This window comes from Mustela nigripes, chromosome 18 (assembly GCF_022355385.1).
Source record: "Mustela nigripes isolate SB6536 chromosome 18, MUSNIG.SB6536, whole genome shotgun sequence".
Classification (NCBI taxonomy): domain Eukaryota; kingdom Metazoa; phylum Chordata; class Mammalia; order Carnivora; family Mustelidae; genus Mustela; species Mustela nigripes.
In genome coordinates, this window is record NC_081574.1 from 15,320,600 (window position 1) to 15,339,158 (window position 18,559).

The following is an 18,559-nucleotide window of genomic DNA, read 5'->3' on the forward strand; positions in this document are numbered from 1 at the left end:
TTTTTTTTCCTCTTAAGATAAAAGTAAATGAATGATCACTGTACAGAGGATTATTTACCACCACCTATTGACATGACTGAGAAGGGTGACAATGGAACCAGAGCGATTTCTTCATTTTAAGCATCTGTTCACTAGAAATGTTCAGGAACTGGCGGATTGGACTCCAGAACATTGGAACCATGTTCTGGATGCTTGTCTTTAAACTAAAAATCTGATTGTGCCTTCAGGAAAGTAAAAATAAAACAGCAAGAGCTGGACTTTGGAAAGGAGAAGAAACCATACTATCACTGTTAAGAGCATGGTGGCCAGAAACCGAGTCAGATACTTACTGTTGAGGCGAGCTAGGAATGAGACCTCGCAGCTGTCCGTGAAGCGCGTCTTGTATATTGCTAGTAGAATAGAGCCCAATTGGTGAGTTATAGGAAGCGCTCACTACCTGTCTTTTGTCATCAATGTTTGCTGCTGCAACAAAAGGCTGGGCCCTTCTGTTGTGCGCGGTACCAATAGGTTTGAACTCCTGTACAATGGCAGACAAAATACACAGAGCCACAGAATGCACAAGAAAGCCGTTAATGAGCAAACCAACAGCATCGCCATTGTTAATCAAGGCTTCTTTACCCTACAGCAAGATTCATGGCAATGTTCAAGGAGGAGGTGAGTATAAACCTGTCTGCATTTTCCGTGAACTTCACATGTGCTGTACTCAGCCACCGCATGGTGCAAAGGAATCTATCTTACTTAAATATTATATTATAAAAGAATTTGAACCTTATATCTTTCCTCTGGTCCTACAAGTTTTTACATTTATAGCTTTTAAGAAACTCTCATTAGACGCATCTGAAGACAGAAATTCCATGTCAGAAATGAGATTTGGGATTTAGAATAATTATTATGCTTCACATTTCCTCAAGTAGAGCTTACATTTGCTTTCTCTTCTATTAATATCTTGATAAAGCTTTCTCCATTTTAGGAAATGGAGTAGCAAAACGATCAGAATGAGAGGGACCATTTGTGAATCACTATACTGAATCACTTTAACTAATCCAAGTAAAAAAGTTTTGGTTTTTTCTTAATACCTACCACAAAGAACAAAATTCTTTTTGTTCTTTTTCTAAATTTAAATTCAATTAGCCAACATATAGTACATCATTAGTAAAAAACAAAATTCTTAATTTGCAGTAGGGTCTAACCTTAAATTTAGAACAAATAAGAAGAACTGGAAGACTATTTTTCCTATGAGAGAAGGTTTTCCAATTTTTATATAGACTTAAATTTTTAAAGTCATTAAATATGTTTTTCTTCTAAGTAGCCGAAGAAAACCAAAAGCGAAGGCTAAAATACACACAAGCTGACTCTTCTTCCAAATCTTTTCATTTGGCAGGATCAGTAAGAATAATCTTTCCAATATTTTCGCCCACACACTCACATTGACTTCATTTACTTTTGTGAATGTGCCACCAGTGTTTCACACAGATTTCAACTAGTACAAACATTTATGTGTCTTTGAAGTGTTACTGAAAAGATGCTGTTTTTATTAAGAAATAAAAAGGTTTTGTGATATTCTTGCTCATATCATTTATTTTTTCTCCCCTTGTCATTATAAATGAATAGATGATGAGACGGTCCTTTTCTATTTGGAAAAGACACCCTCTTCCTTTCTTAGGGGGTGGAACCAGAGTTTTCAGGGAGATTCTTGTGCGTGAGAACACCAACAACTTCTGGAGGGACCCATGCTCCGAAATGCTTAGTTCTGGTTCTGAGCAGGGAGTCATCACAGATGCCCCCTGTTCCCCCATCCAGGTCTATTGGCAGAGTTCACTTGAAAATTATAACAGACAAGTGAGGTGCAGCTTTGAATACTAGTGGAGTCTTTGACTCCAGCTGCCCCAAATCTCATGGTACTTGAAAATCTGTGAGGTGATAGAGAGCAGCAGCTTTTTCTCTCATCAACCTTGGACAGCACAGTATAGCAGCTCTTGAATTTGAAAGGTCTGAGTTGAATACAATAGCCTGTGATCCTATAGTGTGGTTGGATTGACTAATGTCTTACTGATTTATTATTTTTACCTCCAGAAGAGTGGCTCACTGCCTCTGAGTTGGTTGGGTGGCAGTATGGCTGCTGCTATTAGGTAGCAGAATGACCAAAACAACCAAATGTGGCTTTAGAGTAATGCTGAATCCCACAACCTGTGAAAAGTTGTGTAGTCAAACATTGATACAGGGGTACCATCTGATTGTTTTGGCTGATTTAATAATGAACTTTGATTGTCTTTTTGTGATTAACCATTCTGATTAGCCATTATTATAGCATAAAAAAAAAGTGAACTGGAAATAATTGTTAAGTAATGACAGTGGCCATGATTTAAGCCTTTGTTCCTCCTTTCGATATAAAAGAAGACAGGAGGCTAATTGCCTCATTTAGTTTCGGTGTGTTTTAAATTTCTCAGGCTAATTAAATGAGTCAGTCGGGCAGAACTGAAGGACTCAAGCTTTATGGAATTAAATTTTTTTTCTTTTAAGTATGCCTTAAAGATTTCTGTAAATAGAATTAAATATATAAAAATTAGTTAATGTATAGTGGTTTTGTGGGGAAAATGTCTCTGCCTTATTACTTCTTTGTCTTAAAATGAAAAATAAATATGGATGATGACTGTCCTATAAATGAGGCAACTTCTCTGGAAATATTTATGCACTAATAATCTCTAGTAGTGCTTCCAAAAAGCAGCATATGAGTTAATGAGCTCCAAGCTTTTTCTTTGTTATTTTCAGTTTTGGTTTTATATTGCAAAAGTTGCAAATGTGTAATTTGTCAAAATTTAAAAAAAAAACCCTTCTATTTTTTGCATATAATCATAAAATATCATAAAAGGAAGTGTTTCTAAGAGAGCCTTCAAACATTTGTATTTAGGCTTTGCAAAGCATTAGTTTATGGGCTGCTAGTCATTCCAAAAAAAGCACAATGAAGTGTATACATCAAAGGTAAACATTTAAGTATGGCACGGAGAGGCAACATTCTATCCAAATCTTACATCATTGTTGATGGTCAAACAGAATCAAGAGACAAAAGCAATGAGAAGTTTGCTATTCCACTTTAATTCCATTTTACTTTTTCAGGAAAATCAGTCGTCTCAGAAAATACCAGTAAAAAAAATTATATACCAGTCAATGTAGTCCAGCTCTTGTGTTTATTTTTCCCAGACAACAGCATCCAAGTGACTCTCATCTCTTAGGAATTCAAGAAGTACTTACTACCCTTAATTAGTGCATTTTCAATGGTATTTTAAAATGTCATTCCTTGAATTATATTCCTTATATTAAGGAATAACATTCTGAATTCATAAAATACTCGAGCTGCCAGAGTCAGAGCTAGGTAACTGGGTAGAGATTTGGTGAGATCAGGGAGAATGTAGGTCTTGACTACCATCTCCCAAGCCCTTAGAATGACCTCACCAATGACAGCATTCAAAGACACGACCACTTTTTCAACTTCTTACTGGAAGAAGTTGTCCAGAGATAGAGATTCAGTTCAAGAACTGACGCAATTACCAGCTCCAACAGAACAACATGTTTGATAATGTGCATATATTTATTTATTAAAAAAAAAAAAACAGTGGTGGGATAATAAGGTATACAAACTGTATCAAGCAATCATATACTTGACCAAGCCACACTGAGTGATGGTATCTTATCATGTTTGGAATTTATGAATAATCACCACCCCTACCTCAAATGAAAAATAAAGTCACCCTTATAAATCCTCCCCACCTGCCCCCAGCAATCTGTTTCAAGTATTCCCCATATATAACAGGAGAAAAGTTTGGGGGGAATGGGGTTTACAAAACCTTGTTTTGTGTAGTTCACCTTCCAGTTATCAACAAATTATAGGATAAAGATATCTTTTTGAAAATATAAATAACTTTAACCTGTATCTCACTTGAGTTTGTGTATTATTTCTATATATCTTTATCATCAATCTTCTGTGGCAAGGATGCAGTCTTTTTATGGAAATAGGCACAGCTATCTTCTCTTTTAGGAAAGAATGATATTTGTTTCTGAAAAGCATCTTTCCTATATGGGATAGCTATGTTATAATTTCGAGTCGTTCAACTAACATTAAACAAAGAGGAGGGTAATGTTTTATTTGAGAATGCCAGATTGGAGAAGGACCCCGAGCTCTAAAAACGTACCTTTAGCCTAGAGCAAGAATGCTTTGCATAGGAAAATGCATGTGTCTGCTCATAGGCCATGTTCGGGATTGTATAGAAGGCATTTATTCAATCCCTGGGAATAACTTTTTATATGTACATATATAACTTCCTATAAATAAACAAGTAACATTTATTCAAAGGCGAAGAATACTTTCTAAGCTTCTATTTAAGCTAAAAATCCAAGTCTAAACTGATAAAAACAAAATTTATTTAATAAAAAGATGGACAAATGAAAAAAAAAACCTAGGTATTAAAATTTCTTGCCAATTATTACTATAACTATGTAAAAAAAAGTCTCCAAAGCCTAAATCTAAGCATAGGGAAAAGACTGGAAAGAAATACACTAACATGTTGTTATTTGTGGCTGGGGTTGGATGGTAGGATATAATGTGTTTTTTTTTTCTCCAAAGGATATGTATTATTTTTTAAATGAAAGAGTATTATATAATATATATTATATAATTATATATATAGTAGCAAAAGTCACAAAGCTTACAGTTACAGTTTCACTCGGGTTGAGAAACAAGAACTCAAATAACTGTATTGCTCAATGGCCCTTTCTCTTTATCTACAGTAGGATCTGAAAGCTTGATGTAGTAATGGCATGTGTTTCTCAGATGGACACATCTTTGTTGTCCAGAAAGTTGCTTTATTTGCAGAGTGTCCATTTTTGGGGTGGGAGTGGGGGTGGAGGAAGACCTCCTTTGCAACACCTCTTTTTGCATGGCTTGTGTTAACTAAAAAGATAAAATAAGACAAATATAACCTCAGTTTAGCTCTTTTCTGCTCTCATGCTCCAAGTTAAATTCACTGCTTGTATTTTTTTTTTTTTTTTTAACATGGCATTTTGTTAAGTTTATGCTTTGGCATTTCGGCTAGCAAGGGTTTAACTATGCTTGTAGGGAATGTCCGATCTGAAGTGCCAAGTTAGGTGAACTCATCATGCAGAAATCTGGCCTGAGGATCCTAAGGACGGGAATCCTTTGGCCCATTAGGGGAAGAATTGAAATGGTTCTTATCTCGGAGACATTCAAATACTGGCCTCTTGGAGGAGGTGCCAGTAAGAATTAGTCATGACTCAAACTAAAGGAATGTTCAAAGGCTCCATCAGACTGGCTTCTGGAGCCTTTAACCCAATCTTCACCATTTTTTTTTCAAACCTATCTCATCCTTTATTTTTTCCCCATTTGTACTATCATACATGTCCATAGTGCCCTACCCCATAAGGTAGGGCATGTGGACTAATACATGATGGATGAGAGGCCAGAGTACTTAAAATTGGGTCTATTTTTAAAAATCCAGTTCTTGGGACAATCATGGTCATAAGTTAGTACTTATAGACTTATAAAAGGGGCTTCTACTAGAACGAAAGTCAGACAATTGCCCTTAAACTCCAGTTCTGGAGAGATATTAACAAAACACAGGCTCCCATCTTGGTCTAAGCTCAGCCGTGAGTAATAAATACTTGGTAAGTCACCCACATGCCAGACACTGCGACATGGCCAGGGATCCTTGGGGATCTGGTACTTTGGTCTGTCAAATAAAATTTGGTCAGATCTGTCTCATTGACCCCATGCCTTAGCGTCTCATATTGGTGAAACTGGATTTTAAAAATTAGGAGAAATTTTGAATGAACAAATGAATGAATGACTAATTTGCAAAAGGGTGCAGTATAATTTTGGATGTGTACTATATATATATGGAAAGGAATTTCAGAATTTTATCCGTTTTATCCTGGTGATAATAAGAGATTGGGTGGTCAGTGAATGCATATGTACAAGCCTTAAGCTTTCACTTCTTTCCATTGTTTCTTAAAACACCACATGATCTCTTTCTCTCACGGGTTGCCTCTATCTGATGACTCAGTGAAGCTGGGAGGAAGCTGTGGGCTTGGGCATTACTGTAAAGGACAATCTCCAAGTGACAGCTCTGCCTGGAGAGCTTTGCTTTTTCTTCTTCCAATTTTTTCTTCTATCAAAGATAATGTTGGGGCGCCTGGACAGCTCAGTGGGTTAAAGCCTCTGCCTTCGGCTCAGGTCGTGATCCCAGGGTTCTGGGATCGAGCCCCTGCATTGGGCTCTCTGCTCAGCAGGGAGCCTGCTTCCTCCCCTCTCTCTCTGCCTGCCTCTCTGCCTACTTGTGATCTGTCAAATAAAATAAATAAAATCTTAAAAAAAAAAAGATAATGTTGATTGGAGGTATTATTATTATTCACCAATCCACCTCAGATGCCAGGGGGTAAGCCACCATCAGCATTCAGACCCATTCGCCACAGTTATTATCAGTCTTGTCTATTTCATCTTTCCCTCACTCTTCCTGAAGAGCTGGGCTCTCACCTGACCTAACTCCCATTCAACCTGCACGACCACTCTTTCCATACAACAGTGGGGGCTGGTGGCAGCTGAGCACCATTCTGAGAACTGGTTCCCAGGTGTGGTCCTGGGCAGTGTTAGAAAATGCAGTTTATCAGTAGAGCCTCTGTTCTTTTCATTCATCAGCTGTTTAATTGAGCGCTTGCTGTGTGCCATGCTGGGAGACTCCCCACTTAAAGAGAAGAGACCAGCAGTTCCCGCCTGCACAGATAGTCCATAACCTGTTCACTCCCTAGAGGGCCCGTTTTCTTCTCCTCTGCTCTTAGTGATTTTCAGGCTCAGGCTCTTCCTTTCCTTTAGTCAAAAGTCTAGGACAAGGATCTAATAAACTCACGCTGTCTAAAGGTTAAGCTATTCAGGATGTTTCTTCTCCTGGGGGGATTGTATTTGAATTGAAAATAAAGTTTTAATCCAAAGCAATTTTTAATGACCCTTCTCATAGTAATGTGGAAAGCATTCCTGGTCTCCAGAAAGTCCTATCACATGGGCAGCCCCCCATCTCACTGTCAGGAAAGGTCAGAGACCTGCGCATCACAGCCTGGTAGGAGGGGGCAGGTATTACCAAGAGCTCCCACTACACTGAATGTCTCTAGGAGCAATTCGATGTGCCAAGGTCTTTTTCTATGCTATTTTATTTAATTCTTTGAGAAGCCCTATGAGATACAGTTACGTGGTACTCTAAGTGTATTTTATCAAGGAGAAAGTGGAGGTAAATTCATGGAGAAAGTAGAAAACTGGAAGCACAAATTCAGGCGTTGGTGATCCTGGAAAGGGAAATGCTGCTGAAGCACAAGTTGCAAATACGTTTTCATGCATTTTCCACAGACACATGGGAAAATTATAGTTTGGGAATATTTGAAATATAATACACTTAGTATGAATACTTGTTTAAAAAGGGATGCCTAGTTTATATATCTAAACTTGGGAAACATCTGGCGAAGGAGAGGTTCTAAAATCCTTGTCTTAATTACATTTTCCCACACAGCACAACTGGGGGTTGCTTTCATTACAGGGATTTTTTTTTTTTTTTGAGCTTTTTGAAAGTAGACATCATCAGATAAGCTTCAGATTATTAGATTAATTTAGCTCATTAGAATTGCCTCAAGGGAAAATCCTCTATCTTTTGTAATTTTACTACATGGGCAGAATATCACCGTGATTACATAATGCAAAACCCTTTTTGTAGCGTAAACTTAATTATAGAACACTAGAACTGAGAATTAAAAAAGGATGTAAAATAAGATCTGGACGAAGACCTCAAAGAATTGAAGTTTACAATAATTATTAGATTGGAGACACCTGTTTCAAATGGTAGACATTATTTTCGTTTTGCTTTGTTTTAATATGTTAAACTTCTTGGATTAGGTCATAGTCATTTGGCAGAAGTCCCTCATAAAGAATGAAAAAATAACTGGACTGTACGTAGATAGAGCCAAATTTGTCCTGAGAACATGTTTGTCTTTTAACAAGGCACTTGCCTAGGGACACTTCTCTTTTCTCTTGATATAAAAAGACATGAATAATATAAATTAATCTCACAGGGTAAAGACAGACAATCGTTCCATCATGTGGCTTATTCCAGTTTTTTGTATTTGTCATTTATTCCTCTTGGAAGGCATCCACATCATTTAAAAGGAAATAAAACATGAATATCATTTACTCTACAACTCATACCTGTGGTTCTGATTCTAAGTTGATTTTGAAAGGATGAGCCTTCCCATCTTCAGACACCTGTGGAGACCATAAGCGAGTTTCTGTCCTGTGAATAAAAGAAATTTTGTAAACTCCAAATTCTAACATTATTTCCGGTTTTAGCATACTTTAATCTCTCATTATTGTGTATGAAAATACTATTGAGCCTTGATGATTTAAACAAAAGGAATACTCCTTGCTCATTATTCTGTATTCTTTCATCTAATTAGTTTTTTTACTTTTGGGGAAACTTGAGTGGATAAAAATTGCATGGAAGACTACCATAGACTGAAGTGTGTGTCCCCCCGCCCACCCCCACCAACCAAGTTCTTATGTTGCAACCCTACCCCGCAATGTGATGGTATTTGGAGGTGAGGTCTCTGGGAGGTAATTAGGATTAGATTACGTCATTAGGGTAGAGCTGTCATAATAGGATTAATGTCCTTATATAAAGAGGAAGAGACCCGAGATCTCGGTCTCTGTGTCCACACGCCAAGAAATGTCATGTGAGGAAGTAATTAGGAACCTGATTATGCTGCATCCTGGTCTCAGACTTCCAGCCTCCAGAACTGTGAAAAATAAATTTTTGTTTTAGTCACCCAGTTTATGGTATGTTTATTGTAGGAGCCCGAACTGACTAAGGCAAAGACATCGTACAGTTTCTAGAGAGAGTAAGTCTGCTGTACCTGCAAGGAACAGTACAGGAGAGGAAGATTCTAGAGGCAGATGACCACAGGGCAAACTCCCTAGGTTTCCTCTACTTCCCTTCCATCCTACCCACGCCACCATAGGAGACAGTGAATGGTATGCCACGGGAATTTGCTGTTGGCATGAAGGAAATGAGCTTTATCCAATCTCATGTCCTTCTCATGTATCTCTTTGGGACCATGTGCTCCTAAGAGACTGTGTGCTTGGCAGGAACACTAGTTATAAATAAATAGGGAAAGAGTCAATTTCACCCCTGAAATGGTAGATGGGCTGATTGGGCCTTCTGAACCACGGCAGGGAAAGTAGGGAATAAAATAGCAACAGGATAAACACACACTAATAACCACTATAACAAAACATTATTTTCACAATTCAACTTCAGATCAGGCCTATGATGGCCAAAGATCAGGGTCAGTTTCTTAAATTTGTTATTAATGTCTCATTTCTAATATTCTCACTTCATGTGCACTCTTTACATTTTGTCAGATTCTTCTGGGTTGAATTCTGTACAAAACAGCCAATGGCATAAACAGTATTAGCAACCAGTTTTCAATATGCTCAAATTTTTGCAAGTCAAGAGATTCTTTTAGGAGAATCTTTAAATTCTATTCCATTCTCTACCACATTCAGAACAGCAATACAAGTAGCTGTTCTGTGCAGGGTTTCTGTGGCCAGTACCTTTCGTGGTTCTATTTTCATAGTCAATTCACAAGAAAAAGAATTCTTTTACACTCTTCCCTTATTCTGACCTTCCAGAAAATTCTTTTCAGAAATAGTTTTTTAACAGTGACTAGACTGTGAAGAACAGAATAAAGTCGCTGATATACTTAAAAAAAAAGCTGGTCAAAATTCAGAATTCTGGGTCCTGTGAAACTCTTTCTTACAGGGAGGATGAAATCATTTTTAGTTCTGGTTCAGGATCTTCTGCAAAACAGATCACATTTTAACACCATTAATTAAAAAAGTACCTGTCAATTTTGAGACACAGCTGGTGTGCTGCTGCTTTAATCCTGTCCTGCGCATCAGCATGAGTCATGGACTCTGTACCAAAGCCATCAATAGCCAAGATGACATCTCCAGGACACAGGTTGGCAGCTGCCGCCTTGCTTCCTGGAGTAATCTGAAAGAAATCATGGCATCATTTAAAAACCAACATTCTGCAATATCTTGAGTTTTGTGCCTGACATTTATATTTCAGCTTGGTAACATTTTAAAAGTTTCAGTGGGCAGGGAATTTTAAATCTAACTTGAAATAACTCTTCAATGATCAACTGTGTTAGCTCTATCTTTCCACCATGCTAAATAATTTTGTTTCTTACTAACACTTCACTTCTTTCTTACTTATGCTTCATCTATCATGACATCTTTTACTCTCATCTAAAGCATCTTCCTAAATACCTGTTTGATCTTATTTTCTTTGTTTTAAATAAAATAATTTATTCTTTAGGGTTTTTTAAATCCATAACTCCCTATTTGGGAGTACAACTTTACCACATTTAGGGACCTTTTATATTTGAATTGAAGCTACTGTAGCATCCTTATAAGTAATGATCTTTAGAATTCACATGAAGGGGCATCTAGGATGTAGAAAACCAGAAAGAGAATCACTCTTGTAGTAGGTAGAAGATACCACATAAGATACAAAATTATAACTTTTCTTGAACTATTCAGAGAGCTGAAGCTGCAGGGCAACCAACGAAACCTGGAATCTAAGGAAAGACAGGTGCCTCCAAGGAAAGTCAAGATGTAAGCAAATTGTAAAACTTGTGTCAGAGCACAGAGGAAGATGGGGGCACCATTTTGGTCATAGAGAATTCAGCTAAAATGATGAGCTATCAGTTAACACTGAGTGTCTAGAACTCCTGAGGACTGCAGACACCAAAGAAGTTTGTATTCAGGCACAGTGTCTTCTCCATGAATGAAAAACAAATTGAACAAATAAAAAGCAACTAACAAGATGGTAGATTTTCATTAAACCTAATCAGAAATTACATTAAATATAAGTGGTATAACCACATCATACTCTGTGTTTTAACAAAGATTGCCAAACTAGGTAAAAAAACAAGATCCATTTTTATGTTGTCTGAAAGGAACCCACATGAACTTCATTTTCCTGCTTGCTTTCTTTCTTTCTTTCTTTTTCTTTCTTTCTTTATTTCTTGTGGGTGGTGTGTGGGGAGATGAAACGAATACTTAAGGATCCGGGAAACATATGGTTATTAAATGTTTAAAAGATACCAAATTTGAAATTATTAATTACTACACTGAGTATTCAGTTTTTGATTGCTATTCCTACTCCTATTTTTTTTTTTTTTTTTGTAAATCCTAATTATTTACAACTGCCTAATAGTCCTTACCTGGTCTTACCCACCTACTTCTCTAACATCATCTTACACCATTCCTGCTCCCCTCCACCCACTGTGCTGTAGTTATTCCAGATTCCTTTCAGTTCCTCAAATAGACCAAGTGTGTACCCTCTTCAGGGTTTTACATGCACTATTATTTTTGCCTGAAATGTTTCCCCCACTCATCACCCAGTTGTTCCTCCTAATCCTTTAGGTCTAGGCTTAAATGTCACATTCTCAAAGAGACTTCCCCAAACATCTGAAGCAGCTTCTCCAGACACCTTCCATCATTCTCCACCATTATATTTTATTCATTTTCTTCCTGAAGACAAGTTGTACTTTAGTGTTTGTTTATTGTGCATTATTTGTTTTCTCAACTTGACTAGAAGTTCTTGAGGATATGTATAATATTATGTATATTTCTAATGTGTCATGGTATATGTTCCAGTATTTGGAATTAATGGATAATTGAAAATGAATGAAAGGGTTATTTAAAGTAGATCTCATGAAACGAAAAGAGCTAGTCCCTATATAACTATTACCCAAAGGATTACCTATATACCCAAAGATTATAGGTATTAATGTCAACCCATCATTGTTGCATTTGCAAGTTCCTACTGTTCAGAGCAGAAGAATGTACAGAACTTGACTTAAACCTCCAACTGCTCCAGGAATAAGATTGTTCCTAATATTTTACTTGAGGATCATTCATTCATTCATTTTTTTCTCTATTTACTTAATTAATCTAGTTATCGATTCTATTTAACTTCGTGGCTCTAAGGGATAGCCAAGATTCATCTAAATGAATAAAATTGCAAAGGTCATAAATTATCATGTGTCTGAGACCTTCAGTCTCATCGCTAAAATGTTTATTGCACTCACTTCATTTCTGTGATCATCTCACTGTAGTGATCGTGATTATTTTCCAATAAGAACAGTTGGTAGAAGCTTGATGAAGACAATGGAGATTATTATTTCCCAGCCTTTGGGAGACATTTCATAGCTGTTTTCCATTTGGAAAATGGAAAGCCCAGAACTGTTAGGAGAATAAAAGTTTCCATCCCCAGTGTGACTTGCAGGGATAAAAATAATCGTAAACTTTTAATTTTCTGTAGCTATAGTTTGTCAAAATCAGTACCATCTATTTTTGAACATCAGAGACCAGAAGTCTATTCTTTGAGTTAAAAAATGGGAAAGAATGGCTCAATGTGTTTTCTTTTAACCTAGGTTTTCTAATAACCTTAAATAGATTTGTTATATAATGCTCAATCTTGATTTAGAAAAGCCTAACATCATTTTTTTAGCTCTGGTTGGGATCAATGGAAGGTAGGGTTGTGTGTGTGTCTGTCTATGAGTTTTAAACTGAGACATCTGGTGTATGTTGAACTTCAATTCTGAACATTACTAAGTTTCATTAAGCATATGAATATATAAGTATTAACACTATCTTATATTTATTCCAAATATCATATTTGTGAAGCTCTTCCTAATAACTTTGACCACTGCAACAACTTTAAGACAACCTGGACAAAGAAAACTATTTTTTCAAAGGAGGGTAAATGTGCAAGTAACCTCTGGCTCCATATGAACATGGGAACAGCAGTTTGGCTATGTCAGCAATGGTTTCAGAAGTCAAATAAAAAGGTGGTTGGGGGAGCCTGAGTGTCTAAGTTGGTTAAGTGTCTGCTTTCGGCTCCGGTGTGGTTCTGGGGTCCTGGGATTGAGCCCCAAGTCGGGCTCTCTGCTTGGCAGGGAGTTTGCTTCTCCTTATGTTCTCTCTCTGTCTCAAATAAATAAAATCTTTAAAAAAAAAAAAAAAGGTGGTTGATGGTGATGCCAGAACCCACTTCTGACTTTGTGTTCAACCTAGTGACTGATGTCCTTAGATCTCTAAGGGGGTAGTGGATAAGGGGAAAAAAAAAAGGATGGAGAGAGAGGGATGAGGGAGAAGGAGAACATATGGTCCCTTTACCTCTGGTTCTTAAGTTCGGCTAGTCTATTGATAAGAAAATGACCACTAAATTGGTCTGGTTTTAGTAAGTTAAACTATCTGTTTAGACGTAAAGATATGTTATTTCCCATTATTATTTACATTATATTGTTACTATATTATGTAATCAGTTTATGTTATTGTTCATAGTTTGTTATTAACATTTTTCCCTAAATCAGAAGAGAGAGCTACAGTGAGGCAAAGAGTTTTTCAATTGATTATTTATTATCAGGCTCCTTGGAGTCTCACATATCATTGAAAATGGTACTGCCATATCACTTAGCACATGTTTTCAAATTTGTCTAATTGGAGAAATCATGTGGGTGTCCTTGCTGGACATAAAGACTCCCACTCTACTCCAGATGCCTGGAATCACAGATCATAAGCTCTAGCAGAGGAACTAGGCAATTTGTGTTATTCACATCAACCTATCATTTGGGTCCATTTGGAAAAATAAAAAACTAAATCACAGATAAAGCATCTATAATATTCTATTTACCATGGGAAACATGAGGGAAGCACAAGATATGGCCCTGGTGAGACTTCTTTTTTAAGATTAATCGATTAATTGATTGTTTTGAAAGAGAGAGCCAGGGGAGGGCAAGAGGGAGAGGGAGAGACCAGAATCTCAAGCAGACCCCCTGCTGATGGTGGAGCCTTATGTGGGGCTCCATCTCACAACCCTGAGATCATGACCTGAGCTGAAATCAAGAGCTGGCTGGGAGCCATCCAGACACCCTGGTGAGACATTTATGTTAAGAATAAAAGTGAAATAGTTATGGACAAGACAAGTATACACTGAAGGGCTATGTTGTAGGGCATGGATTGAAATAGGGAGAAAGCCCAATGTTGAGTTGTCCTCTGTTGTCTACAAGTAAACTCCACCTTACATCTAAAGCCTTCTAGAGCCTGGCTCTAATCTGCATTTCTAGGGCCATACCTCATATGGGTTACTTCAGAACCTCTGCAAGTAGCACCTGAGCATCGGTAGTTTCATATGTTTTCTGGGTGACTCTAACGTGCAGCCAGCATCAAGAACCGTGGCGGTATTGTTATTATTATTGACACTGTATTCCTGAGAACTACTATCTCATGGAATTCTCAAGACTCTCTTTTAAGATGAGAAAATGAATGTTCTCAGAGTATAAGAAACTTTCTTAGGGCCTAGATGCAGTAAAAATCTGCAATTCCTCATAGGGCTAACTCTGCAGCTCGAGATCTTCCACTGTCTTCCACGCCACTGAGGCAGGGAATCTCTGTCCTGACCCCTCCTATCTCTTTGGCTGTGCTTTTCTCATGGAGTCCTGGACACATTGTGTATTGGTAGTTTAGGTACAAGTATGTCCCTCTCTTCTCATATTTGAGCATCTCAGGGAGTAGAAACCTGTTAAGTTATAATTGTATCCCCCACAGTGCCTTCACTTAATAGATATTTGTGGGATGTAGGAGAGTTATGAACATATGAACCAGCATATCCATGCAGACATATCTTTGGGATAATAAAATTAAATAGATTTTCCCATCAACTTTCTTACTACACTTGAATCTTGCTGAAGGATTGCATTCAGTGTAAATACTTCTTTCTAAAAAAAGCTTGAATTTCAAATATAATTTATATTAAAGTCATGTACTTTTCTATGTTCAAGCCTGCAAAACTTGAGAATACAGTAACATTTTCTACATTGGTACCCAAGCCCATAGAGTGTTTCCAGTTACAATGATCTTGGCCCTAAGTGTGCACTGAAAAGGAATGAGGAAAGAAGTAGTGGGGGAGAAGAGGCACTGAGTGAGAAAGGACATACCAGCATCAGATGTATGTAATAATCTTACATCATATACACAAAAGAAACTTGCACTTGATTCCAAATTGGACCATTTGTGAAAACAAACCATCTGTAACTTGGCTGTGATGGTAGATCCACCTTCTGGGTGGTCCAAACACTTAAAAAAGAAAGACTTCTTAGAATCTTCGTGGCAGAAAAAGAAAAGCTGCTTACTTAGCGATGTGAACCTCAGATTTATTCTGTGAAATGCGGAGACCAGTTATATATGATGTTTGCAGGAACAACCTTTCCACATCCACAACTCAAATTTCTATTGCACAATGTGTCACATACCTATTGCCTACAAAACTGTTTTTCTACCAAATGTGTGTATCACAACCCATTGCTGAATTTTTTTTTTTTTTTTTTTTTTTAGAATGTCTGGTGATTGGTTTACCTTACTTCTGGTGTCTCTTATGATACGGATTCACCTGGTTGATTAATTAGATTGTAAATTATTTCTATGATGGACACTTCGGACACTTATTAGGACACTTTGTCCTAATTTTGTGAACTGTAATTTCGATCGCTGGAGAGAGTTACATTTGTAAATCCCTCACCCAGCTCTGGTGGAGTAGAGGCCCACTGTCTAGGAGCACTTGTATTTGCGAAGTGTGAGGCAGGGAGGGAAAGTGATAGCTTGCAGGAAGACAAAAATTGTTTGGCTTGAAGAATGTATCTCATTTATAGGAATTTTTGTGGTATTAAGTTCAGGCATTCGTTTCTCAATTCTTTGCATACTTAAGAGCTTAACTAAAATAGATCAATGAACAATAAAGCAATTCTCTTTTTTTATTGTGGAATATCTTTGAGGATATAATCTATACCTATTATGATAATAATAGCTATATAAGAAGTGAACAAGTTAATCAACCATTCATATTGTGTCTATATTTCTGTCAGATAGATGATGCACAGCACTAACCATCCCCTAAATTTGAAAGTTCCTGCCCTTAGGGAGCATGCAATTTGTGGGATACAGATGTACTCAAACATCTGTGGTACAAGGCATGATGTAAGGAGAGGTTGTAGGGCAAGAGTTATGGTAACAAATGGTAAAATGCTTATTATGAGAAGAAGGCTAGGGAGTGATACTTGATTGAGTTTCCTAGGCAGAGGACAGTGGGGTTGGGTGGGGAGGAGAAATTTCTAGAAAAACGGTAGTGGGTGTAGACAGATGGAGAAATTGTAAATCGGCTGGGATAGTGACACGACTGTCATCAAGAAGAAAGGGAGAGAGAGGGAAGAGAGAGGGAGGAAACAAAGTTGGAAACATGAGTTGGGAAGAGGATGAAGGCCATGACACTGCTCAGAGGTCACACATTTTATTCCCTTTAGTTGGTGTTGCTGTTGAAGGAATTTTAAGAATGGGCAGGATAGATGCCACCTAGCATTTCCCAAAGATGGCTGGTGAGAAATATGCAGAGTGAACTGGAGAGGGGAGACAGAGCTAGGCACGAAGTCATGAAAGCTTGAATAGGGACAGTTATAGGAACAAAGAGAAGTGGTAGATCCTAAAGATATAGAATCAGTAGGACCAGAGGATGATGAAGTGGATGGCACAACACATGTATTTGGAAAGATCTGTACAATAAACAGATTTTGTTTGTTTGCTTTTTGTCTTACACATGTGGACTTCAGAATGCAGGCTTTGGAGGCAAGTAGAACTAGTGTCAAATTCTGTCCCACCACTTGTGACCATCAGCAGGTTAGTGAAATTCTTGAAGCCTCATTCTCTCATCCACAAAAAGAGGTATTATTACTGCTCGTCTTACAGAATTACTGTGAGGTTTAAGGGAGTTAGTCCATATAAAGGTTCTATGAGACATTCATGGCAAGCAAAGGAGTACAATAATACACAGACAATCTTATTCACTGCCTTTTAATATATACAACAACTATAAAATGGAATTTTACTATTTAATTACAACATTGATAATTAGCTTTGTGTAAGGTCTTTTAGTTAAACTTTTTGTAAGTGATTTTAACTGTTCTTATAATTTCAGTGGAGACATTCTCAGTTAGGTGTTCACTAAGGCAAAAAAATTCGAGAGAATATGCTTTCATTCATTCAACACGACTCTGTTATGTGCGTGGTTTGGAGGACTCTTGGAATACAAAATAGCTGAATTTTATCTGCTATTCTTGAGTTAAATTAATTGAAGAGAAAAGGCATAGTCAAATGAAATCAGCACTTATAGTCAGGCATTATTATTGAACCATGTCAAAATGAGGGATATAAATTAGTAATGAATTAGACATTCAAATATGAATTGGCTTCCCAAATAATAATTGTCATATCAAATAAATTTGCCAAAATAGCTCCTGTGGTCCAACACAATATATAAGTACTGCTTTAAAATAAACATTGTTTATAATGTCAACAATTCAATATTTCAAACCTAGGATTAATCATATTGAGATGTTACATATTAATAGCAAGACATTTCTTTTATAAATCACTTAAAAAAGGTTTTGGTAACAATTTTTTTTTTTAGAATTTACTATAAGTATGATTTATCCTTTGTTTGATTTAGCCTATGATTTATCCTTTATCCTTTGTAATGAGCTTCAAAAGCTCATTTTCCTTTAATCTAAACAAATGAAAACTATACTTCAGAAACTTTAAAAATATTTCTTAGTAGAGATAATGGAAACTGTTTTGGTTGGTAAATCCATAAAAGGCATTCGTTGCTTGGCTCAGATCACTGAACCATTTTCTGCTTAATTTACTTAGGAACATTCTGGGGGTATGTTAGCTTTTCATGTCTCATACAAAAACACATGTCAGATGTGTTTATATGTTTTTGAAAAATGCAAAACAAAGCTTGAAATGTTCCATGGTATGTGTATGTACAGTACATGTTTTGAGATATTTCAAAAAGACACTGGTGCCCAAATCTCCTAGATATATGAGTTGAACAGAATTTAAAAGGTATTACCTTGTTCAAAAATCTATATGAGTAAACCAGATTATAAAGCATACATTTATAAAATACAATATAAGCAGTAAGGAAAAAAAAACATAAGAAAAGTATAATATTCTGGAAGTTTATGCTTTTAGATTGTTTTATTGATAACTGAAATAACAATAACTTTCTATTAAGACAAACACTTGATTTAGAAAAAAAAAAATCAACTAGACCAACTAGAAATTTACTGACAGGACAGAAATCCCCAAATGTCCTTTTTCTTCTTCTCTTTTTTTCTAATTAGACAATACTCTAGGGAATATTAAGTAAGGGAAAGTTGACTCTGATAGTAAAGTACTATTTTTCAGAGTTTTTCCGCTGACTGGTGACTTTCTATCAGGTAAAGTAAACTATCTGGCACGTTTTCTTTGTAGTTTGAGTTATAGGTGATGATTCCTAGGCCAAACTCCCAGCTTTGGAAAATATTTTTTCAAAATGCCTGGAAACCT

The 18,559-nt window shown here is 36.8% G+C and overlaps 2 protein-coding genes across 2 annotated transcripts in view; one reads left to right on the top strand and one right to left on the bottom strand.

Annotated features, from left to right (window-relative positions):
- Window positions 1-18,559, top strand: part of CFAP96 (cilia and flagella associated protein 96) — a 164,503-nt gene that overhangs the window by 71,681 nt on the left and 74,263 nt on the right. The gene's annotated exons all lie outside the window — the stretch shown is intronic.
- The window catches only part of PDLIM3 (PDZ and LIM domain 3), a 30,052-nt gene that overhangs the window by 10,650 nt on the left and 843 nt on the right, over window positions 1-18,559 (bottom strand). Inside the window, exons 2-4 of the mRNA XM_059384129.1 lie at window positions 9,949-10,100; window positions 8,255-8,339; window positions 330-517 (exon numbers count right to left, since the gene is read on the bottom strand). Of these exons, the coding sequence (XP_059240112.1) occupies window positions 330-517; window positions 8,255-8,339; window positions 9,949-10,100 (425 nt within the window). The remainder of the gene's footprint in view (window positions 1-329; window positions 518-8,254; window positions 8,340-9,948; window positions 10,101-18,559) is intronic.